The sequence below is a fragment of the Pseudophryne corroboree genome, chromosome 2 (genome assembly GCF_028390025.1).
Source record: "Pseudophryne corroboree isolate aPseCor3 chromosome 2, aPseCor3.hap2, whole genome shotgun sequence".
NCBI lineage: Eukaryota > Metazoa > Chordata > Amphibia > Anura > Myobatrachidae > Pseudophryne > Pseudophryne corroboree.
In genome coordinates, this window is record NC_086445.1 from 212,269,748 (window position 1) to 212,294,568 (window position 24,821).

The 24,821-nt window shown below is 46.6% G+C and overlaps 1 protein-coding gene across 2 annotated transcripts in view; it reads right to left on the reverse strand.

Annotated features, from left to right (window-relative positions):
• The window catches only part of LETMD1 (LETM1 domain containing 1), a 101,559-nt gene that overhangs the window by 24,343 nt on the left and 52,395 nt on the right, over nucleotides 1-24,821 (reverse strand). For both annotated transcript variants that reach the window (XM_063952292.1, XM_063952293.1), the window contains exons 5-6: nucleotides 12,483-12,669; nucleotides 11,498-11,599 (exon numbers count right to left, since the gene is read on the reverse strand). In XM_063952292.1, coding sequence (XP_063808362.1) covers nucleotides 11,498-11,599; nucleotides 12,483-12,669 — 289 coding nt within the window. The remainder of the gene's footprint in view (nucleotides 1-11,497; nucleotides 11,600-12,482; nucleotides 12,670-24,821) is intronic.

Here is a 24,821-nt window from a genome sequence, read left to right on the forward strand (position 1 = left end):
AGGTAAAAATGCTCGTCCCTTCGTCATTTATCACCTTATAGATTGTCATCTTAAATGGCATCAGGGTAGAATGGTCTAAATTCTCATTATAACTTTATTCTGTTCCCTGTCAATCAATACATTCAGAAGGTAAGTATATCCCTTGGGTGAATATCTAGGTAAATGGGTCTAGTTCTCTCCCGATATAGCATATATGTCAGATAAACTGACAGGTAAAAATGCTCGTCCCTTCGTCATTTGTCACCTTATAGATTGTCATCTTAAGTGGCATCGAGGTAGAATGGTCTAAGTTCTCATTATAGCTTTATTCTATAAAGCTATAATGAGAACTTAGACCATTCTACCTCGATGCCACTTAAGATGACAATCTATAAGGTGACAAATGACGAAGGGACGAGCATTTTTACCTGTCAGTTTATCTGACATATATGCTATATTGGGAGAGAACTAGACCCATTTACCTAGATATTCACCCAAGGGATATACTTACCTTCTGAATGTATTGATTGACAGGGAACAGAATAAAGTTATAATGAGAATTTAGACCATTCTACCCTGATGCCATTTAAGATGACAATCTATAAGGTGATAAATGACGAAGGGACGAGCATTTTTACCTGTCATTTTACTTGATATATACGCTATATTGGGAAAGAATTAGCTCCACTTATCTAGATATTTACCTAAGGGATATACTTACCTTCTGAATGTATTGGATATTATTTATTATTGAATGTTATAACATCAAAATTATGAGCTATCTTAATAACTACATATTTAATGTATACTTATATATTTCCGGAGTGATGTGAAATCTATACCTTAAATGGGACTTGAAATGTAGGAGTACTTTTTCATAAAAAGTTTATTCTATATAAAGAAGTACACAGCCAGACCACAACATTTTTTATTATATTTTTTGTCATATCTTTTACACATTTTTTGTAGATTAAAATATAGCAGAAATATCGAATTGAATTTGCAGCATCACTATAACAGATTGAGCATGAGTGTGGAATAGGGACCACACACTTTGTCCATGATAGGGCGCAATAAGCAAAAAGAAAAAATAACCCAGGAACATGTATTTATTTATTACTATATGAGAAATAAGGACAATAATTTAAATACACCATATAGGATAACCAACCTGCTGTAAGAAGAAAAAATACAGCGGGGTCAGCAAATTTTAGAATATACAAAGGTGCTACTGCTGGCTATGCTATGTGGAAATAGAGCGATATGACATATACAGATTCGGGACCTAGCTGCAATGGAATCTCCATCCTTCTTAATATAATACAAATCACTTCCTTACTAACGCATGAACATCGCGATTGGGTAGCGGTGTCACGTGATATATGTTAAGAATGACCCAGGAACATGTATATATCCATCACAGCACTTTATATGGAATGAAGATAACAAAACCTGGACACGTGGAATACAACTACCAAGATGTTGCAGGATGGAGAAACACAGCGGTGCCAGTAAATTATGGCATATAACGGCCGAACTGTAAAGCATGTTGCCAGATGACGAATGGTTATGTTGTATACAGACACCGGGGCATGGTGACCACAAAATCCCCATCTCCATAGACACAACAGAGAATATTGGAGCACCGCGATTGGCTAGCGGTGCCATGTGACAATGATGAATGTATTCCATTGGCGGGCAGCCGCATGTCACGTATCGGGACATAGCGGAATTACGATAGGCTGGCGGCCCCACATGACCTGATAACGGACACTGATTGGGTCAAATGATCTCAATTTATACATGCTCTCGGGAAGCGCTCTCGTTTGCTCCCTGACGAAGCTGCGACAAGCGCAGTGAAACACGCGTGTAGGGCACAGCGTGTCCACATGTGTTTAGTGTGTGAATGCTACAATGCAAATATATTATTATAGGATGTTAGCTGGCAGTCTGCAGCAATAAGGATACTCACCGCAGAGGGCTGTAAACTATGTGTAATGTCATGATGCTAATACAGGAATCATTATAGGAGACTAGCTGTTAGCCGTGAGTGACAGGGACATTTTAGCATAGAGGGCTGAATATACAGATTAGATGAAGGGACATTGATTGCCCAATCTCCAGAAATCTATGTATTTAAATATGGTGACAATTAATAGTCCTCATTAACAGTCTTTAGGAAGAGGGAGACTGTATTAAGCTGCGGCTAAGTCTATACCAGCTGCTTAAACGGACATACTTAATGATAGCTGGTAAAGTGTTACAAATCCTTGATACTGTGCTGGTAGCTACAGACATCAGTAGTGTTGTAATAGAGCATTGTTGCAACTGTGTATAATTGTAACACATTCAGATAGCTGAGACAGGAATATTGTAACAAACTGGCAACATTGAGAAGCCAGTAGCAGCTGCATGTCTCAATTCAATACACAGAACACAACACACTGTAGCAATTGAACTGGCAACATACAGGAGCCAGAGGACAGTTACGTGTCCTAAGATATTATTGAAGCAACTACCAGCAAAAGAGTCTATGTTAAAGTTGTGATTCTCATTAATAAAAGTTATAATTTTATGACTGTGGCATAAATGACAGCCAGGATATATGACATCATGACACACACTTTTTGAGATACCCGCAATATCTATACATAATTTTATTTTAGGACTATCACTGATCTAAAATTATAACAGGTCTCCCTATATAGTGGTTGCTTTATAAACTAAGGTTTTTTGATGAATGTAATAAATTTAACACAAACAAAAATAAATTTCCCTATACCTGAAGCCTAACAATTTAAGAATAATTATGTGACACAAGGATTAACAGTACTATACCTCTTAGTTATTATTCTATACATATTGGTAGCCAAAAAATAGGAATTATTCCTTAAAGCTACCACAACCAATATATTTGTGGGTCACTTTATATTTAAGCTTGGACTGTTATACCCCACCATTAACCTCACTGTTACTGTTAACCAATCAAATAAGGTTTATTCCTTTAATGGCATAACAGTGATTTACATTGACTAATGGGAAATCTTTATGTAAATGAGAAGTACACTATAATTAATTGAGGATACACATAATAATCCTCAGTGTTAATATACTACAGACGCACAGGAAATGAGTTGAGTCTACAGGTGGATTGCTTTCTAAGAAAAATTGGGGCTGCTATACCCCTAATATAAGCAATTTCTAGCCATACTCCTGATAGATTAAAACAGAGCCGATGTGTATTAATATACACGTAGGCCGTTTCCCATAACAAGTGGGGAATATTATAACCTCCGAAGCAACTTAACCCACACATATAATAGATCCTCTGAAGGTATAGACAGTAAGTGTGTAGGACTCCTGATGCTTGGAGATCCGTATTTCAGTAGAGAATTATATCTACAGCAATAGGGAAATTAAGACTAAAGCAACCACATATACTCAAAGATAATTTTATCTGAAACTGGGTGATATATGTGCATTTATTTGAATCTATAGTCCACATATTTCTACTGCACAAGGGGGAGTACCCGTCAGATGGTAATCTTCATGGAGTGAAGAAGATACACACATGAAGAGTAAACATTTAGACCACTGATGTAATATAGCGGGTTCCAACATCATAGATTGTGACAGCCTTTTTGATATTGGATAAAGACTATTGATATATAAGTCATCTCAGCAACTCCTAAGAATTAGACGTGAAACACATGTGGACACGTTTTTAACTCTTTATTCACATTTTTCCAGTCTTTTCACATATTTGTTAGTACTGTCATTTTAACTCTTATGTTTCACTGCTGTTCAGGACGATATCCAACTCTATTTTAATGCATATCAAATAAAGGTTATATTTTAGAATAAATTCATATCTCCTCAGTGCGTCAACAATACAGATTTCCTTCTGTTTCTTTCCTCTTACATTCTAGTTTCAATACCCTGTAGTTGACAGCACCCCCTGAGTACATTTAATAATATATGATATAGGAAAGGGGTTCGCCAAGTGAATGTATGGTGATGAATCACATACACTCACAAGAAATACAATAAACAAATACATAGTGAGTGTGCAGATACCCAATCTGTGTGCATGTACGTAACCAAACTGCTCTGCGAGCAGCTATTGTTAAAACTGATGCCCTGGAGGCGATAGTGCCCATATCTAATGCTGCTTCTTCCAAGAACATTGCAGCCTGTTTCATTGAGCTATATAGGATTCTTGCTCCCTTGAAGGTGCTGAAAGTCTATCTTCCAGTACCTCTATCCAGGCAGCAACTGCTTTTGCCATCCAAGCTGAAGCCATGGCTGGCATTATGACTACCCCAGACAGAGAAAATATGATTTTCTGAAAACCATCCACTCTCCTATCCGTGACATCATCCAATGACGTTGATGGCAAAGGCAATATAGATTTTCGCACTAATCGAATGACGTGCGTATCTACCTTGGGAGCCATTTCCCATTTTAAAACAGTCCCCAGCTGGAAAAGGATAATTGGAATCCAATTTTTTGGGAATTCTATATTTTTTACTGGGTGTAGCCCAAGCCTCTTCCATGATTTCCGTTAGCTGGTCTGACCCTGGAAACTCAGTCTTACCTGCTTTTGGCCGTTTAAACACAGGTGCCTTGGCTTTTAACACAGGCTCCACTGAATCCTCTAAGGATAGAATGGCCTTTATTGCTCTAATTAACTCAGCTATATCCACTGAGCTGAGACCTTCTACTTGTTCTTCGTATGCCGAAGAAGAGTATATAGAGCTTCGTCTGATGAATCATCCTGTGTAGCCTGTGAAGTTGACGGTTTACTTACACTCGGTTTTTCAGCTTGTCTTTTTAGAGAAGCTGGAGAGGGAAATGATATACCGAAGGTAGGGAGCTGCATGTATGGGTTATTAGTGTACCCCATTCCTGGTAGCGAAGCTGTAGGAATTACCCGTTCAACTATATTGGACAAGGTCTGTGCAAACATCGCCCAAGGTGGATCTATCTGTACCTGACGTTGAACAGGGATCTGCCTTGTAATCTGCTGAAACGCAAAACAATTTGCCCATAAACCCCATGGCGGGAGACTCGCGGAAACTGGTCATGAACTGAAGGGGAGGGGCGACCAGGACAGCGCCTAACTCCCCACCGCTGACATCAACCCTAGGGATCGCAGCCTCATACTAATCCTGGTGCCTTATGATCCCTAAGGCCTAGCGCTGGAGCACCCGTGGTGGCGGTGCGTCAGCTACTGTTTGGTAGTCTCCTCCCAATACAGTGAGGCTGTGTCCGTATTGCCCGACTACGTGGAACAGATGCCTTACCTTCTTCCTGGTGCTCCGGCCAAAGCCTGGTAACGTCTGCTTGGACCTGCTAGTATATACGACACAGACGCCCGTCGAGACAGCACTGTACACATGGGTAAGCGTTGTTGCGACCCGGCGGAGAGTTGTTGGAGCGACTCTTTCCAATATGCGTATAAGACGCTGTTAAGAAAGATCGCTCAAAAAAATAAGAATTTACTCACCGGTAATTCTATTTCTCGTAGTCCGTAGTGGATGCTGGGGACTCCGTAAGGACCATGGGGAATAGACGGCTCCGCAGGAGACTGGGCACATCTAAAGAAAGATTTAGGACTATCTTGTGTGCACTGGCTCCTCCCCCTATGACCCTCCTCCAAGCCTCAGTTAGGACACTGTGCCCGGAAGAGCTGACACAATAAGGAAGGATTTTGAATCCCGGGTAAGACTCATACCAGCCACACCAATCACACCGTATAACTCGTGATAAGAACCCCGGTTAACAGTATGATAACCACGGAGCCTCTGAACAGATGGCTCGCAATAACAACCCGATTTGTGTAACAATAACTATTTACAAGTATTGCAGACAATCCGCACTTGGGATGGGCGCCCAGCATCCACTACGGACTACGAGAAATAGAATTACCGGTAAGTAAATTCTTATTTTCTCTGACGTCCTAGTGGATGCTGGGGACTCCGTAAGGACCATGGGGATTATACCAAAGCTCCCAAACGGGCGGGAGAGTGCGGATGACTCTGCAACACCGAATGAGAGAACTCCAGGTCCTCCTCAGCCAGGGTATCAAATTTGTAGAATTTTGCAAACGTGTTTGCACCTGACCAAGTAGCAGCTCGGCAAAGTTGTAAAGCCGAGACCCCTCGGGCAGCCGCACAATATGAGCCCACCTTCCTTGTGGAATGGGCTTTTACAGATTTATGCTGCGGTAGTCCCACCGCAGAATGCGCCAGCTGAATAGTGCTACAAATCCAGCGCGCGATAGTCTGCTTAGAAGCAGGAGCACCCAGTTTGTTGGGTGCATACAGGATAAACAGCGAGTCAGTTTTCCTGACTCCAGCCGTCCTGGAAACATACATTTTCAGGGCCCTGACTACGTCCAGTAACTTGGAATCCTCCAAGTTCCTAGTAGCCGCAGGCACCACAATAGGCTTGTTCAAGTGAAACGCTGATACCACCTTCGGGAGAAACTGAGGACGAGTCCTCAACTCTGCCCTATCCATATGGAAAATCAGATAAGGGCTTTTATAAGACAAAGCCGCCAATTCTGACACACGCCTGGCCGAAGCCAGGGCCAACAGCATGACCACTTTCCACGTGAGATATTTCAAATCCACAGTCTTAAGTGGTTCAAACCAATGTGATTTCAGGAACTCCAAAACCACATTGAGATCCCAAGGTGCCACTGGGGGCACAAAAGGAGGCTGAATATGCAGAACTCCTTTGACAAAAGTCTGAACTTCAGGCAGTGAAGTCAGTTCTTTCTGGAAGAAAATCGACAGGGACGAAATCTGGACCTTAATGGACCCCAATTTGAGGCCCAACGTCACCCCTGCTTGCAGGAATCGACCCAGTTGAAATTCCTCCGTTGGGGCCTTCCTGGCCTCACACCAAGCAACATATTTTCGCCAATGCGGTGATAATGTTTTGCGGTGACATCCTTCCTGGCTTTGATCAGGGTAGGGATGACTTCCTCCGGAATGCCCTTTTTCTCAGTACCTTGGGAATGAGAGGCAGAGGAGGAAACACATAAACCGACTGGTACACCCACGGTGTTACTAGAGCGTCCACAGCGATCGCCTGAGGGTCCCTTGACCTGGCGCAATATCTTTTTAGCTTTTTGTTGAGGCGGGACGCCATCATGTCCACCTGTGGTCTTTTCCAACGGTTTACCAGCATTTGGAAGACTTCTGGATGAAGTCCCCATTCTCCCGGGTGGAGGTCGTGCCTGCTGAGGAAGTCTGCTTCCCAGTTGTCCACTCCCGGAATGAACACTGCTGTCAGTGCTAACACATGATTTTCCGCCCATCGGAGAATCCTTGTGGCTTCTGCCATTGCCCTCCTGCTTCTTGTGCCGCCCTGTCTGTTTACATGGGCGACCGCCGTGATGTTGTCTCATTGGATCAGTACCGGTTGGTTCTGAAGCAGGGGCCTTGCTTGGCTTAGGGCATTGTAAATGGCCCTTAGCTCCAGAATATTTATGTGAAGCGAAATCTCCTGATTTGACCACAGTCCTTGGAAATTTCTTCCCTGTGTGACTGCACCCCAGCCCCGAAGGCTGGCATCCGTGGTCACCAGAACCCAGTCCTGTATTCCGAATCTGCGGCCCTCTAGTAGATGAGCCCTCTGCAGCCACCACAGCAGCGACACCCTGGTCCTTGCCGACAGGGTTATCCGCTGTTGCATCTGGAGATGGGACCCGGACCATTTTTCCAACAGGTCCCACTGGAAAGTCCTTGCGTGGAACCTTCCGAATGGAATTGCTTCGTACGAAGCTACCATTTTTCCCAGGACTCGTGTGCATTGATGTACCGACACCTGTCTCGGTTTTAGGAGGTCTCTGACTAGAGATGACAACTCCTCGGCTTTTTCCACTGGAAGAAACACTTTTTTCTGGTCTGTGTCCAGAATCATTCCCAGGAACAGAAGACGTGTCGTCGGGACCAGCTGTGACTTTGGAATATTGAGAATCCAGCCGTGCTGTTGTAGTACTTCCCGAGAAAGTGCTACCCCCACTACCAACTGTTCCTTGGACCTCGCCTTTATCAGGAGATCGTCCAAGTACGGGATAATTAAAACTCCCTTCTTGCGAAGTTGTATCATCATTTCGGCCATTACCTTGGTAAAGACCCTCGGTGCCGTGGATAACCCAAACGGCAGCGTCTGGAACTGATAGTGACAGTCCTGTACCACAAATCTGAGGTACTCCTGGTGAGGAGGGTAAATGGGGACATGCAGGTAGGCATCCTTGATGTCTAGAGAGACCATGTAATCCCCCTCGTCCAGGCTCGCAATAACCGCCCTGAGCGATTCCAACTTGAACTTTCTGATATACGTGTTCAAGGATTTTAAATTTAAGATGGGTCTCACCGAACCGTCCGGTTTTGGTACCACAAACATTGTGGAATAGTAACCCTTTCCTTGCTGAAGGAGGGGTACCTTGACAATCACTTGCTGTGAATACAGTTTTTGGATAGCCACCAACACTGCCTCCCTGGCAGAGGGAGTTGCTGGTAAGGCAGATTTTAGAAAACGGCGGGGGGAAGGGGACGTCTCGAATTCCAGCCTGTACCCCTGAGATACTACTTGAAGAATCCAGGGATCCACCTGTGAGAGAGCCCACTGTGTGCTGAAATTTCTGAGATGGGCCCCCACCGTACCCGGGTCCGCCTGTGAAGCCCCAGCGTCATGCTGTGGACTTACCGGACACGGGGGAGGACTTTTGCTCTTGGGAACTGGCTGTATGCTGCAGCTTTTTCCCTCTACCTTTGCCTCTCGGCAGAAAGGATGCGCCTCGAGCCCTCTTGTGTTTATGGGGCCGAAAGGACTGTTCTTGATAATACGGTGCTTTCTTTTGCTGTGGGGTAGCCTGTGGCAAAAATGTCGATTTCCCAGCCGTAGCTGTGGAAACGAGGTCTGAAGGACCATCCCCAAACAGTTCCACCCCCCTTATAAGGCAAAACTTCCATGTGCCTTTTTGAATCGGCATCACCTGACCACTGCCGAGTCCATAACCCCCTTCTGGCGGCAATGGACATTGCGCTTATTTTTGATGCCAGTCGGCAAATATCCCTCTGTGCATCGCGCATGTATAAGACAGCGTCTTTTATATGCTCTACTGTCAGCAAAATATTGTCCCTATCCAGGGTATCAATATTATCCGACAGGGAATCTGACCACGCAGCAGCAGCACTGCACATCCATGCTGATGCAATCGCTGGTCGCAATATAATGCCCGTGTGTGTATATATAGCTTTTAGGGTAGCCTCCTGCTTTCTATCAGCAGGATCCTTTAGGGCGGCCGTATCCTGAGACGGTAGTGCCACCTGTTTTGATAAACGTGTAAGCGCTTTATCTACCCTAGGGGATGTTTCCCAACGTGACCTATCCTCTGGCGGGAAAGGGTACGCTGCCAATAACCGTTTAGAAATTATCAATTTCTTATCGGGGGAAGTCCAGGCTTCCTCACACACCTCATTTAATTCCTCAGATGCAGGAAAAACTACTGGTAGTTTTTTCTCACCGAACATATTACCCTTTTTTGTGGTACCTGGGGTACTATCAGAAATGTGTAATAAATTTTTCATTGCCTCAATCATGTAACGGGTGGACCTATTGGAGGGTACACTAGTCTCATCGTCGTCGACACTGGAGTCGGTATCCGTGTCGACATCTGTGTCTGCCATCTGAGGTAGCGGGCGTTTTAAAGCCCCTGATGACATTTGAGACGCTGGAACAGTCACAAGTTGAGTAGCCGGCTGTCCTATGTCGTCAAACCTTTTATGTAAGGAGCTGACACTGTCACGTAATTCCTTCCATAAGTCCATCCACACAGGTGTCGACCCCTCAGGGGGTGACAACACATTTACAGGCATTTGCTATGCCTCCACATCATTTTCCTCATCATACATGTCGACACAGCGGTACCGACACACAGCACACACACAGGGAATGCTCTGACAGAGGACAGGACCCCACAAAGCCCTTTGGGGAGACAGAGGGAGAGTATGCCAGCACACACCAGAGCGCTATATAACAGAGGGATATCACTATAGAAAGTGTTTTCCCCTATAGCTGCTTGTATTATATATATACTGCGCCTAAATTTAGTGCCCCCCCCTCTCTTTTTTACCCTTTCTGTAGTGCAGGACTGCAGGGGAGAGCCAGGGAGCGATCCTTCCAGCGGAGCTGTGAGGGAAAATGGCGCCAGTGTGCTGAGGGAGATGGCTCCGCCCCTTTTTCGGCGGGCTTTCTCCCGCTTTTTGTGTTATTCTGGCAGGGGTAATTTACACCTATATAGCCTCTGGGGCTATATATGGTGTCAGTTTTGCCAGCCAAGGTGTTAATATTGCTGCTCAGGGCGCCCCCCCCCAGCGCCCTGCACCCATCAGTGACCGAAGTGTGTGGTGTGCATGAGGAGCAATGGCGCACAGCTGCAGTGCTGTGCGCTACCTTTGAGAAGACAGAAGTCTTCAGCCGCCGATTTTCCGGACCTTCTTGCTTCTGGCTCTGTAAGGGGGACGGCGGCGCGGCTCCGGGAACGGACGACGAGGTCGGGTCCTGTGTGCGATCCCTCTGGAGCTAATGGTGTCCAGTAGCCTAAGAAGCCCAAGCTACCACCACTTAGGTAGGTTCGCTTCTTCTCCCCTTAGTCCCTCGCTGCAGTGAGCCTGTTGCCAGCAGGTCTTACTGTAAAATATAAAAACCTAAACCACAGGTTCTCAAACTCGGTCCTCAGGACCCCACACGGTGCATGTTTTGCAGGTCTCCTCACAGATCACAAGTGAAATAATTAGCTCCACCTGTGGATCTTTTAAAATGTGTCAGTGAGTAATTAATACACCTGTGCACTTGCTGGGTTACCTGCAAAACATGCACTGTGTGGGGTCCTGAGGACCGAGTTTGAGAACCACTGACCTAAACTATACTTTCTTTCTAAGATCTCTGGAGAGCCCCTAGTGTGCATCCAGCTCGGCCAGGCACAGAAATCTAACTGGGGCTTGGAGGAGGGTCATAGGGGGAGGAGCCAGTGCACACCAGATAGTCCTAAATCTTTCTTTAGATGTGCCCAGTCTCCTGCGGAGCCGTCTATTCCCCATGGTCCTTACGGAGTCCCCAGCATCCACTAGGACGTCAGAGAAACAAAGTAAGGACTATAAAAATAAAATAAGAAAGCTTAGGGCTGCCAAGAACGGCACCCTCTGACCATGGTCCGGCTCCTGCCGCACCAAACAAAAAACTGATTTGCCTGAGCCAGTGAGCGGGGATATATGGACGGGCCCATGGCATCCTGGGAGGACTGAAAGCTTGTGATCGTTTGGTGCCAATCCGCTTTCGCTCCATCATACCCTGCTGATATCTTGTGGATAACCTATGGACCATGCCGGAAAAAGGACATGTTTAAAATGGACATATCCATTTGCAGTAAGTCCTAGGACAGCTTACTAAGGAAACCCTAAGAGATTCTTGTACTCTAATAGTGAGCAGAACTACCTACCACTTGCTGGACATCAAGCCTGGAGAAACAGAGAGGAGGACCTGAGAAAGCTTCTCTGACCACTTCAATATCAGTAACCTTTGGGTGAACTCCATGCTGCACCTAGAATGATAAAGGTCTGCTTAAGAGGAGCCCATCTACTACACAGAACCACCAACAGGAAACACATAAGGGCACAGCAACAAGCAAACTAGGGGCGAGTGGAATCCTTGGTAAATACAGATCTGTACCAACTTCTAGCAGGTGCACATTTCATGGAACTACCTGCTCCTCCAAATCAGGGCTCACTCTCCCCAGTGATACGCTCCTCACTTTATAAAACAGGCAGCGAGAAATTTCAGAAGGACTAGTGATGGCTGCATGCATTAGGGTAGTGTTAAACTGTACTACAAGCTTCCTAGCATTTGAGGGCATTACCTCAGTGCAGATCTTCAGTTGTGTTTGGAACAAGTTAGCATATTGCATATACATAAGTATGTATAAAAGAACTGACATACAATATTCCCATTGCTACAGAACCTTTTCACTAATTATCAGAAAAAAAAATCTGAGGATCTTTTTTCCTTTATCATTCTCGTTCTCTCCCAATTGTGTGGACCATGCACACACACACAAAATTATATTATATATGTATACATATACACACACACTATATATATATATATATATATATATATATATATATATATATAACTGTATGTGATGGAATGCAATCATCATAATAGGCTTTTTGCCATTTTTTAAATAAATACACTTACAGGACAATAACCATTTTTATTATTAGAATACATTATACCAGTTTAAGATGTACTATATGTCTATTCTAATCCATCACATTGGAGGATACTACAAATGCGTTTGAATGTTTATATGAGAAATTAACCTACAATGACCATTCTACCCGAGTTATGTTTCCCATGGCCTTATGGATGGACCTCTGTGGGACGACCTGCCACAAGACAGAATATCTAATATTAACCAATACCTGTGTGAGCAGCTGGAACATCTGATTTTGCAAAGGCTGCTCAGTAATCTTAGGCACGGATTGTTGCAAATTTTCCAGCACATCTGCATAGACTTCTTGTCGCATTTTGTGATTAATGTCCAAGAACTCCTTTTGCTGTTTTGCAGTCCAAAAATGCCGAATTAGGATCTGTCGAGGGAAGAAATACCTGGAGAGAACAGAAAATGTTGCCTTAAGTCTATGTCAAGCCTTTCCCCAACACATGCTCAACAGTCAAACAATAAAGGAAAAGCAAATGAATAAATTGTTATAATCATATTATATTTATGATATAGCACAAAGGTTCTATAGTGCAGAACAATGGGGGTAATTCCAAGTTGATCGCAGCAGGAATTTTTTTTAGCAGTTGGGCAAAACCATGTGCACTGCAGGGGAGGCAGATATAACACGTGCAGAGAGAGTTAGATTTGGGTGGGTTATATTGTTTCTGTGCAGGGTAAATACTGGTTGCTTTATTTTTACACTGCAAATTAGATTGCAGATTGAACACACCACACCCAAATCTATCTCTCTGCACATGTTATATCTGCCTCCCCTGCAGTGCACATGGTTTTACCCAATTGCTAACAAAAATCCTGCTGCGATCAACTTGGAATTACCCCCAATGTTATTTGTGCAAAATACACATCATGAACAAACAGTATCTATTTGTGGGACAAACCACCTGCAAATTACACAGTAGGCATAAGGTAACAAGCTGTATAGTAAATAGGTGCAGAACAGGGAAGGGGTAAAGGATTGCTTTGCTCAGGTGCGTGGTGCAAGGAACAGGGCTACAGATGCAGAGTTCTGAAGCTTAAAGGGCAGGCAGAAAAAGGGAGAGCGCAGAGACTGCTGCTACTCAGTTGCAGCCACCTTTCCCAGCCCAGCTGCTGTGTGGACATCGCCCTGATCGCCCCTCCTGGATCCACTCGTGTTAGGAAAACCTGAGGGCTGAGAATCACTGGTGTAGAGTATACACCACAGCTCCATGTTAGTGTTAATAGAATGCTGTAAGATGTGTTATAAAAATAGGATTTTAATTACCTACCGGTAAATCCTTTTCTCGTAGTTCGCAGAGGATACTGGGGTCCACATTAGTACCATGGAGTATAGACGTGTCCACTAGGAGCCTTGGGCACTTTAAGAAATCAATAGTCTGCACTGGCTCCTCCCTCTATGCCCCTCCTACCAGACTCAGTCTAGAAACTGTGCCCGAGGAGACGGATATATCCTGAGGAAGGATGTGACAGAACAGTGGTGAGATTCGAACCAGCACACACAAACAAGAGGAAAGCCATGCTAACCAAACTTGAACGGGAACAGAAACAGCTGAACCAACATTACTTAACAAAGTAACAGTGCAGGAAAATGGACTACGAGAAAAGGATTTACCGTAGGTAATTAAAATCCTATTTTCTCTTACGTCCTAGAGGATACTGGGGTCCACATTAGTACCATGGGGATGTACCAAAGCTCCCAAACCGGGTGGGAGAGTGCTGAGGTTCCTGCAGAACTAATTGACCAAACTGAATGTCCTCAGAGACCAAAGTATCGAAAATTGTAGAACTTAGCAAACGTGTTTGACCGCCGACCAAGTAGCTGCTCGGCAAAGCTGTAAAGCCGAGACACCCCGGGCAGCTGCCCAGGAAGAAGCCAACGACCTAGTAGAGTGGGCCTGTACTTTAGGAACCGGCAATCCTGCCATGGAATAAGTATGCTGGATAGTAATCCTGATCAAGCGAGCAATAGACTGCTTTGAAGCATGACACCCAATTTTCTTGGGATCATAGAGAACAAACAGCGAGTCAGATTTCCTGTGATGAGCTGTCCGCTTCACATAGATCTTGAAAGCCCTCACAACATCCAAGGACTTTGAGGTAGCAGAGGTGTCAGTAAGCACCGGAACAACAACAGGTTGGTTGATATAAAATGCAGGCACCACCTTTGGAAGAAATTGCTGACGAGTTCTGAGTTCAGCTCTATCTTCATGAAAAATCAAATAGGGGCTTTTGTGAGACAACGCCCCCAGTTCCGACACACGCCTTGCAGAAGCTAAGGCCAACAGTGTAATGGTCTTCCACGTAAGAAACTTTATGTCAACCTCCTGTAAAGTCTCAAACCATTCCGATTGTAGGAACTGCAACACCACGTTAAGATCCCAAGGTGCCGTGGGAGGCACAAAGGGAGGTTGGATGTGCAGAACCTCCTTCAAGAACGTCTGAACCTCAGGGAGGGAAGCCAATTGTTTCTGGAAGAAAATTGATAAAGGCCGAAATCTGGACCTTCAAGGAGCCTAAACGTAGGCTGACATCCACACCCGACTGTAGAAAAAGGAGAAAACGTCCCAGCTGAAATTCCACTGCAGGACACACCACGAGACATTTTTTCAAATACGGTGGTAATGTTTAGACGTTACTCCTTTCCTGGCTTGGATCAGGGTTGGAATAACCTTGTCCGGAATGCCTTTCCGGGCTAAAATTTGACACTCAACTTCCATGCCATCAAACGTAGCCGTTGTAAGTCTTGATACGCGAGCAGCCCCTGTTGTAGAAGGTCCTCGCGAAGAGGTAGAGGCCACAGGTTCTCTAGGAGCATCTCCAGTAGATCCGCATACCAGGCCCTTCTTGGCCAGTCCGGAGCAATGAGAATTGCTTGAATCTTTTCCCTTTTTATTCTTTTGAGAATCTTTGGGATCAATGGGAGTGGTGGAAACACGTACACCATCTGGTAGACACATGGAGTCACCAGAGCGTCCACCCCCACTGCTTGCGGGCCCCTCGACCTGGAACAATACCGCTTTAGCTTTTTGTTGAGACGAGAGGCCATCATGTCTATTTGTGGAATTCCCCACTGACGTGTTAAGAACTACCTGTGGGTGAAGGCCCCACTCTCCCGGTGGAGGTCGTATCTGCTGGGGAAGTCCGCTTCCCAGTTGTCTACTCCCAGAATGAAAATTGCCGACAGTGCCACCGCGTGTCTTTCTGCCCAGAGGAGAATTCTTGTTACCTCTGACATTGCTGCTCTGCTCTTCATTCCGCCCTGTAGGTTTATGTACGTTACTGCCGTCACATTGTCCGACTGAACCTGAATGGCTTGATCTTGAAGAAAATGTGATGACTGTAGAAGAGCATTGTATATGGACCTTAGTTCCAGAATGTTGATTGGAAGAATGGCTTCCTGACTTGACCATTTTCCTTGGAACTGTTCACCCTGGGAGACTGCTCCCTAATCTCTGAGGCTTACGTCTATGGTTAGCAGAATCCAATTTTTAATCCCGAACCTTCGACCCTCGGTCAGGTGAGAAGTCTGAAGCCACCACAGAAGAGAAATCCTGGCTTTTGGCAACAGACGGATCCTCTGGGGCATGTGAAGATGCGATCCAGACCATTTGTCCAGCAGATCCAGCTGAAAGGGCCTCGCATGAAACCTTCCGTACTGCAGAGCCTCGTAAGAAGGCGAATGCATAAATGCACCGATATCCGGGCTGGTTTTAGAACATCCCGCACCATCGACTGGATTACCAATGCCTTTTCCAACGGAAGGAATACCTTCTGTTCCTCCGTATCCAAAATCATCCCCAGGAACGGAAGCCTCCATGTTGGTTCAAGGTGGGATTTTGGTAGGTTCAGAATCCATCCATGATCCTGAAGTAGTCGGGTTGAGAGGGCAATGCTGTCCAACAACCTCTCCCTGGTAAGCGCTTTTATCAGCAGGTCGTCCAGGTACAATATTATGTTCACTCCCTGCTTGCGGAGGAGAAACATCATCTCTGCCATTACCTTGGTGAAAACCCTCGGTGCCATGGAGAGGCCAAATGGCAGGCCCTGAAACTGGTAGTGACAGTCCTGTAGTGCAAACCGTAGATAAGCCTGATGAGGCGGCCAAATCGGAATATGAAGGTACGCATCCTTGATGTCCAGAGACACCAGAAATTCCCCCTCCTCCAGACCCGAGACCACCGCTCTCAAGACTCCATCTTGAGCTTGAACACCCTTAAATACGGGTTCAGTGATTTGAGGTTTAAAATGGGCCTTACCGAACCGTCCGGTTTCGGTACCACAAACCGGTTAGAGTAATATCCCTTGTTGTGTAGTTGAATTGGAACTGAGACAATTACCTGATTCTGTACCAGTTTTTGAATTGCTGTCTGTAAAGTCGTACTTGCTTCCGGAGAAGCTGGTAAGCCTGATTTGAAGAATCTGTGAGGTGGGAGTTCCTGAAACTCCAGTCTGTATCCCTAGGTGATAAGGTCTGTGATGTTGCCCAAACGTGACTGAAATAATGTAACCGAGCTCCCACCTGCCTGTCTTCCAGGCAGTGCGGACCACCGTCATGCTGAAGGCTTTGAGGACGCAGACCCGGAGGTCTGTTCCGGAGAACCTGCAGCTGCTGGTTTTCTGGGTTTACCTTTATTACCTTTGAAGGCTGTAGAACAGGCATGTCCAAACTGCGGCCCTCCAGCTGTTGAGAAACTACACATCCCAGCATGCCCTGACACAGCTTTAGCATTCTCTGACAGCAAAACTGTGTCAGGGCATGCTGGGATGTGTAGTTTCTCAACAGCTGGAGGGCCGCAGTTTGGACATGCCTGCTGTAGAAGAACCTTTGGATTTGCCTTTGAATTTCGCTGTCCGAGAGGACTGCAGAGTTGGAGCAGAGTAGGTTTTCCTAGCTGGGGGTGCTGCGGAAGGAAGGTACGTAGACTCACCCGCCGTAGCCTTGGATATCCACTTATCCAGTTCATCTCCAAAAAGGGAATCATCTGTGAATGGTAGGTTTTCCAAGCCTTTCCTGGAATCCGCAGTCCACTGGCGTAGCCACAGGACCCTGTGTGCCACCACTGCCATGGCAGTGGTGCGTGCGTTGAGCAAACCAATTTCCCTTTATGGCCTCCACCATAAAGTTAGCCTTGAATATGCTGCAGGAGTAAAACTAGCTCCCACCTGGGTAAGGTATCTAATCAATCAATTAGGTTACCTGACCACTTTGCAATAGCTTTAATGATCCATGCAAAAGCAATAGTGGGCCACCCCAGCAGCAGTGTATAACAATTTGAGAGTGTTGTCAATCTTGCGGTCAGCTGTGTCCTTTAAGGATGCTGCCCCAGGAACAGGTTAGACTATTTCACGTGACAACCTAGATACCGATGTGTCCACAATCGGCGGGTTTTCCCATTTCTTTCTATCTTCCAGAGGAAAGGGAAAGGAAGTAATTAATCGTTTAGGGATCTGAAATTTTTTGTTAGGGTTAGCCCAAGTTTCTTCAAACAGGGCATTCAATTTCTTTGATGCAGGAAAAGTAGCTGAGGATTTCTTTTTTTACATTAAAATAAGATTCCTCCTCTACCTCCGCCGTTTTTGTCAAGAATGTGCAGGACATTTCTGATAGCTTCTACCAGGGCCTGTATTCCTTGTGACAGGACCACATCCCCCCACTCGCATCCAATTTACCCTTCTCTGGATCTGCATGAGTTGGGCCAGAGTACGCTTTTGTGGGTAAATGCGAGGATTTGAGATGCTGGTATGGGAACTGAATAACTATTGATCAGGTTATCCATAGACTGTATTAAAGTTGCGTCTCTTTCTCATTATGTTAGAATTTAGTAGAAATAATAAGAATTTACTTACCGATAATTCTATTTCTCATAGTCCGTAGTGGATGCTGGGGACTCCGTCAGGACCATGGGGATTAGCGGCTCCGCAGGAGACAGGGCACAAAAGTAAAAGCTTTTAGGATCAGGTGGTGTGCACTGGCTCCTCCCCCCATGACCCTCCTCCAAGCCTCAGTTAGGATACTGTGCCCGGACGAGCGTACACAATAAGGAAGGATTTTGAATCCCGGGTAAGACTCATACCAGCCACACCAATCACACTGTACAACCTGTGATCTGAACCCAGTTAACAGCATGATAACAGCGGAGCCTCTGAAAAGATGGCTCACAACAATAATAACCCGATTTTTGTAACAATAACTATGTACAAGTATTGCAGACAATCCGCACTTGGGATGGGCGCCCAGCATCCACTACGGACTACGAGAAATAGAATTATCGGTAAGTAAATTCTTATTTTCTCTGACGTCCTAAGTGGATGCTGGGGACTCCGTCAGGACCATGGGGATTATACCAAAGCTCCCAAACGGGCGGGAGAGTGCGGATGACTCTGCAGCACCGAACGAGAGAACTCCAGGTCCTCCTCAGCCAGGGTATCAAATTTGTAGAATTTTGCAAACGTGTTTTCCCCTGACCAAGTAGCAGCTCGGCAAAGTTGTAAAGCCGAGACCCCTCGGGCAGCCGCCCAAGATGAGCCCACCTTCCTTGTGGATTGGGCATTTACAGATTTTGGCTGTGGCAGGCCTGCCACAGAATGTGCGAGCCGAATTGTATTACAAATTCAACGAGCAATCGTCTGCTTAGAAGCAGGAGCACCCAGCTTGTTGGGTGCATAAAGTATAAACAGCGAGTCAGACTTTCTGACTCCAGCCGTCCTGGAACATATATTTTCAGGGCCCTGACAACGTCTAGCAACTTGGAGTCCTCCAAGTCCCTAGTATCCGCAGGTACCACAATAGGTTGGTTCAGGTGAAACGCTGACACCACCTTAGGAAGAAACTGGGGACGAGTCCGCAGTTCTGCCCTGTCCGAATGGAAAATCAGATATGGGCTTTTGTAAGACAAAGCCACCAATTCTGACACTCGCCTGGCCGAGGCCAGGGCCAACCGCATGGTCACTTTCCATGTGAGATATTTAAAATCCACAGATTTGAGCGGTTCAAACCAATGTGATTTGAGGAATCCCAACACTACGTTGTGATCCCACGGTGCCACTGGAGGCACAAAAGGGGCTGTATATGCAATACTCCCTTAACAAACGTCTGGACTTCAGGAACTGAAGCCAATTCTTTCTGGAAGAAAATCGACAGGGCCGAAATCTGAACCTTAATGGACCCCAATTTGAGGCCCATAGACACTCCTGTCTTCAGGAAATGCAGGAATCGACCGAGTTAAAATTCCTCCGTGGGGGCCCTCCTGGCCTCACACCACGCAACAATTTTTCGCCAAATACGGTGATAATGTTGTGCGGTCCCCTCCTTCCTGGCTTTGATCAGGATAGGAATGACTTCATCCGGAATGTCTTTTTCCTTCAGGATCCGGCGTTCAACCGCCATGCCGTCAAACGCAGCCGCGGTAAGTCTTGGAACAGACAGGGTCCCTGCTGAAGCAGGTCCCTTCTTAGCGGCAGAGGCCATGAGTCCTCTGTGAGCATCTCTTGAAGTTCCGGGTACCAAGTCCTTCTTGGCCAATCCAGAGCCACGAGTATAGTTCTTACTCCTCTCCGTCTTATAATTCTCAGTACCTTGTGTATGAGAGGCAGAGGAGGGAACACATACACTGACTGGTACACCCACGGTGTTACCAGAGCGTCCACAGCTATTGCCTGAGGGTCTCTTGACCTGGCGCAATACCTGTCCAGTTTTTTGTTCAGGCGGGACGCCATCATGTCCACCTTTGGTCTTTCCCAATGGTTCACAATCATGTGGAAGACTTCCCGATGAAGTCCCCACTCTCCCGGGCGTCGGAATGAACACTGCTGACAGTGCTATCACCTGATTTTCCGCCCAGCGAAGAATCCTTGCAGTTTCTGCTATTGCCCTTCTGCTTCTTGTGCCGCCCTGTCTGTTTACGTGGGCGACTGCCGTGATGTTGTCCCACTGGATCAATACCGGCTGACCTTGAAGCAGAGGTCTTGCTAAGCTTAGAGCATTGTAACTTGCCCTTAGCTCCAGTATATTTATGTGGAGATAATTCTCCAGACTTGATCACACTCCCTGGAAATTTTTTCCCTGTGTGACTGCTCCCCAGCCTCTCAGGCTGGCATCCCTGGTCACCAGGACCCTTCCTGAATGCCGAATCTGCGGCCCATTAGTAGATGAGTACTTTGCAGCCACCGCAGAAGAAACACCCTTGTCCTTGGAGACAGGGTTATCCGCTGATGCATCTGAAGATGCGATCCGGACCATTTTTCCAGCAGATCCCACTGAAAAGTTCTTGCGTGAAAACTGCCGAATGGAATCGCTTCGTAAGAAGCCACCATTTTACCCAGGATCCTTGTGCAATGATGCACTGACACTTTTCCTGGTTTTAGGAGGTTCCTGACTAGCTCGGATAACTCCCTGGCTTTCTTCTCCGGGAGAAACACCCTTTTCTGGACTGTGTCCAGAATCATACCTAGGAACAGCCGATGTGTCGTCGGAAACAACTGCGGTTTTGGAATATTTAGAATCCACCCGTGCTGTCGTAGAACTACTTGAGATAGTGCTACTCCGACCTCCAACTGTTCTCTGGACCTTGCTCTTATCAGGAGGTCGTCCATTTTCTTTGAAGAAGAATCATCATTTCGGCCATTACCTTGGTAAAGACCCGGGGTGCCGTGGACAATCCAAACGGCAGCGTCTGAAACTGATAGTGACAGTTCTGTACCACGAACCTGAGGTACCCTTGGTGAGAAGGGCAAATTGGGACATGGAGGTAAGTATCCCTGATGTCCCGGGACACCCTATAGTCCCCTTCTTCCTGGTTCGCTATCACTGCTCTGAGTGACTCCATCTTGATTTGAACCTTTGTAAGTGTTCAAATATTTCAGATTTAGAATAGGTCTCACCGAGCCTTCTGGCTTCAGTACCACAACATAGTGTGGAATAATACCCCTTTCCTTGTTGTAGGAGGGGTACTTTGATTATCACCTGCTGGGAATACAGCTTGTGAATTGTTTCCAATACTGCCTCCCTGTCGGAGGGAGACGTTGGTAAAGCAGACTTCAGGAACCTGCGAGGGGGAAACGTCTCGACTTTCCAATCTGTACCCCTGGGATACTACTTGTAGGATCCAGGGGTCCTGTACGGCCCCAGCGTCATGCTGAGAAACTTGGCAGAAGCGGTGGAGGGCTTCTGTTCCTGGGAATGGGCTGCCTGCTGCAGTCTTCTTCCCTTTCCTCTATCCCTGGGCAGATATGACTCTTATGGGGACGAAAGGACTGAGGCTGAAAAGACGGTGTCTTTTTCTGCAGAGATGTGACTTAGGGTAAAAACGGTGGATTTTCCAGCAGTTGCCATGGCCACCAGGTCCGATGGACCGACCCCAAATAACTCCTCCCCTTTATACGGCAATACATCTTTGTGCCGTTTGGAATCTGCATCACCTGACCACTGTCGTGTCCATAAACATCTTCTGGCAGATATGGACATCGCACTTACTCTTGATGCCAGAATGCAAATATCCCTCTGTGCATCTCGCATATATAGAAATGCATCCTTTAAATGCTCTATAGTCAATAAAATACTGTCCCTGTCAAGGGTATCAATATTTTTAGTCAGGGAATCCGACCAAGCCACCCCAGCTCTGCACATCCAGGCTGAGGCGATCGCTGGTCGCAGTATAACACCAGTATGTGTGTATATACTTCTTAGGATATTTTCCTTGAGGACGGCCCTATCTGGAGACGGTACCGCCACTTGTTTTGATAAGCGTGTGAGCGCCTTATCCACCCTAAGGGGTGTTTCCCAACGCGCCCTAACTTCTGGCGGGAAAGGGTATACCGCCAATAATTTTCTATCGGGGGAAACCCACGCATCATCACACACTTCATTTAATTTATCTGATTCAGGAAAAACTACAGGTAGTTTTTTCACACCCCACATAATACCCTTTTTTGTGGTACTTGTAGTATCAGAAATATGTAACACCTCCTTCATTGCCCTTAACAAGTAACGTGTGGCCCTAAAGGAAAATACGTTTGTTTCTTCACCGTCGACACTGAAATCAGTGTCCGTGTCTGTGTCGACCGACTGAGGTAAATGGGCGTTTTAAAGCCCCTGACGGTGTTTGAGACGCCTGGACAGGTACTATTTTGTTTGCCGGCCGTCTCTGTTGACATTATCACGTAATTCCTTGAATAAGCCATCCATTCCGGTGTCGACTCCCTAGAGAGTGACATCACCATTACAGGCAATTGCTCCGCCTCCTCACCAACATCGTCCTCATACATGTCGACACACACGTACCGACACAGCACACACACAGGGAATGCTCTGATAGAGGACAGGACCCCACTAGCCCTTTGGGGAGACAGAGGGAGAGTTTGCCAGCACACACCAAAAACGCTATAATTATACAGGGACAACCTTTATATAAGTGTTTTTCCCTTATAGCATTTTAATATATATAGTCATATCGCCAAATAAGTACCCCCCCTCTCTGTTTTAACCCTGTTTCTGTAGTGCAGTGCAGGGGAGAGCCTGGGAGCCTTCCCACCAGCATTTCTGTGAGGGAAAATGGCGCTGTGTGCTGAGGAGAATAGGCCCCGCCCCCTTTTCGGCGGGCTTCTTCTCCCGTTTTTCTGAGACCTGGCAGGGGTTAAATACATCCATATAGCCCCCAGGGGCTATATGTGATGTATTTTTAGCCAGAATAAGGTACTATCATTGCTGCCCAGGGCGCCCCCCCCAGCGCCCTGCACCCTCAGTGACCGCTGCTATGAAGTGTGCTGACAACAATGGCGCACAGCTGCAGTGCTGTGCGCTACCTTATGAAGACTGAAAAGTCTTCTGCCGCCGGTTTCTGGACCTCTTCATTTTTCGGCATCTGCAAGGGGGTCGGCGGCGCGGCTCCGGGACGAACCCCAGGGTGAGACCTGTGTTCCGACTCCCTCTGGAGCTAATGGTGTCCAGTAGCCTAAGAAGCCAATCCATCCTGCACGCAGGTGAGTTCACTTCTCTCCCCTAAGTCCCTCGATGCAGTGAGCCTGTTGCCAGCAGGACTCACTGAAAATAAAAAACCTAACAAAACTTTTACTCTAAGCAGCTCTTTAGGAGAGCCACCTAGATTGCACCCTTCTCGGCCGGGCACAAAAATCTAACTGAGGCTTGGAGGAGGGTCATGGGGGGAGGAGCCAGTGCACACCACCTGATCCTAAAAGCTTTTACTTTTGTGCCCTGTCTCCTGCGGAGCCGCTAATCCCCATGGTCCTGACGGAGTCCCCAGCATCCACTTAGGACGTCAGAGAAATTAGATATTATCCCTTTAATGGAAGCTAACTATGGGGGTTTCTGCCCCACTAGCTTGAGAATGTGCACTATCCTGAGTACAGGGAAGCGAGTCTCCGGGGGAGGAAAGACATTCAGCTGTGCAGGAAACACAGTCCCTGGACATGGTAACGTGAAGGGATCCTCACACACCCACAGACAGAAGGTGAAAACACAGTTTAACCCACAGAGAGCCCTCAGGGAGGCACAGAAATTGGAGCCAGCCACACAGCGCCCCTGTAACCAAGTGAAACTTAGCTGAGTCGCCACACTAAGTCCCTTAATGGGGATTAGTATACTACAACACCCCCCCCCCCCCCCCCCTTCCACTGCAGACCCCCTGGTACCGCTGAGGAGACGTGAAGTCTTTGTGGAGGAGCTGCGCTTCCCTGTGATTCCTATCAGTGTAAGCTGCAGACGGAAAATGGCGCTGGTGAGCTGCTGAATCCGCTCATAGTGAAGCCCCGCCCCCATAATGGCGCTCGGCTTCCCGCTTTTTATACTGGCCTGAAGTAATTTTTGTGCCTAGAAGAGGGTTAGGTATGTTAGCCAGTGTGGGTAATCAGTGGTGGCCCCGCGCCCCTCACAGTGGGACACACTACACTGTATGTACTCCTGAGCCCCCTGGAGCGCCGCCTGCACTCAGAGCTGCGCTCCCTACCCTTATGCCACTATTCCCACCGACGACCCACTAACCGGGATGCCGGCGCTGTACTAACCACTCTTCTATCTTCTGGCTCCGTTAGGGGTGGTAGCGTGCTGCGGGAGGGTACGCTCGCCGTAGTGGGGCTTGCGAATGACTCCCTCAGGAGCTCAGTGTCCCGTCAGCGGAGAAACTGGACCATTAACTCTTTAGGAAGTTGGGCCGTTCTCTCCCCTAAGACCCACGAAGCAGGCCATCTGGTGCCAACCAGACCTGCCTGAAAATAAACAGAAAATAAATGCAGAAAACTCTTCAGGTGCTTCGCTAAACGTGACCGGCTCCTCCGGGCACATTTTCTAAACAGAGTCTGGTAGGAGGGGCATAGAGGGAGGAGCCAGTGCACACTATTGATTTCTTAAAGTGCCCAAGGCTCCTAGTGGACCCGTCTGTATCCCATGGTACTAATGTGGACCCCAGTATCTTCTAGGACGCAAGAGAAATAAGAGGGATTATCAATAAGACATCAAAATCCACTGCTCCCGTTTGAAGGATTTATGCTGTTGTCACTATCATGTACACTGAATACAAGTGTGTTC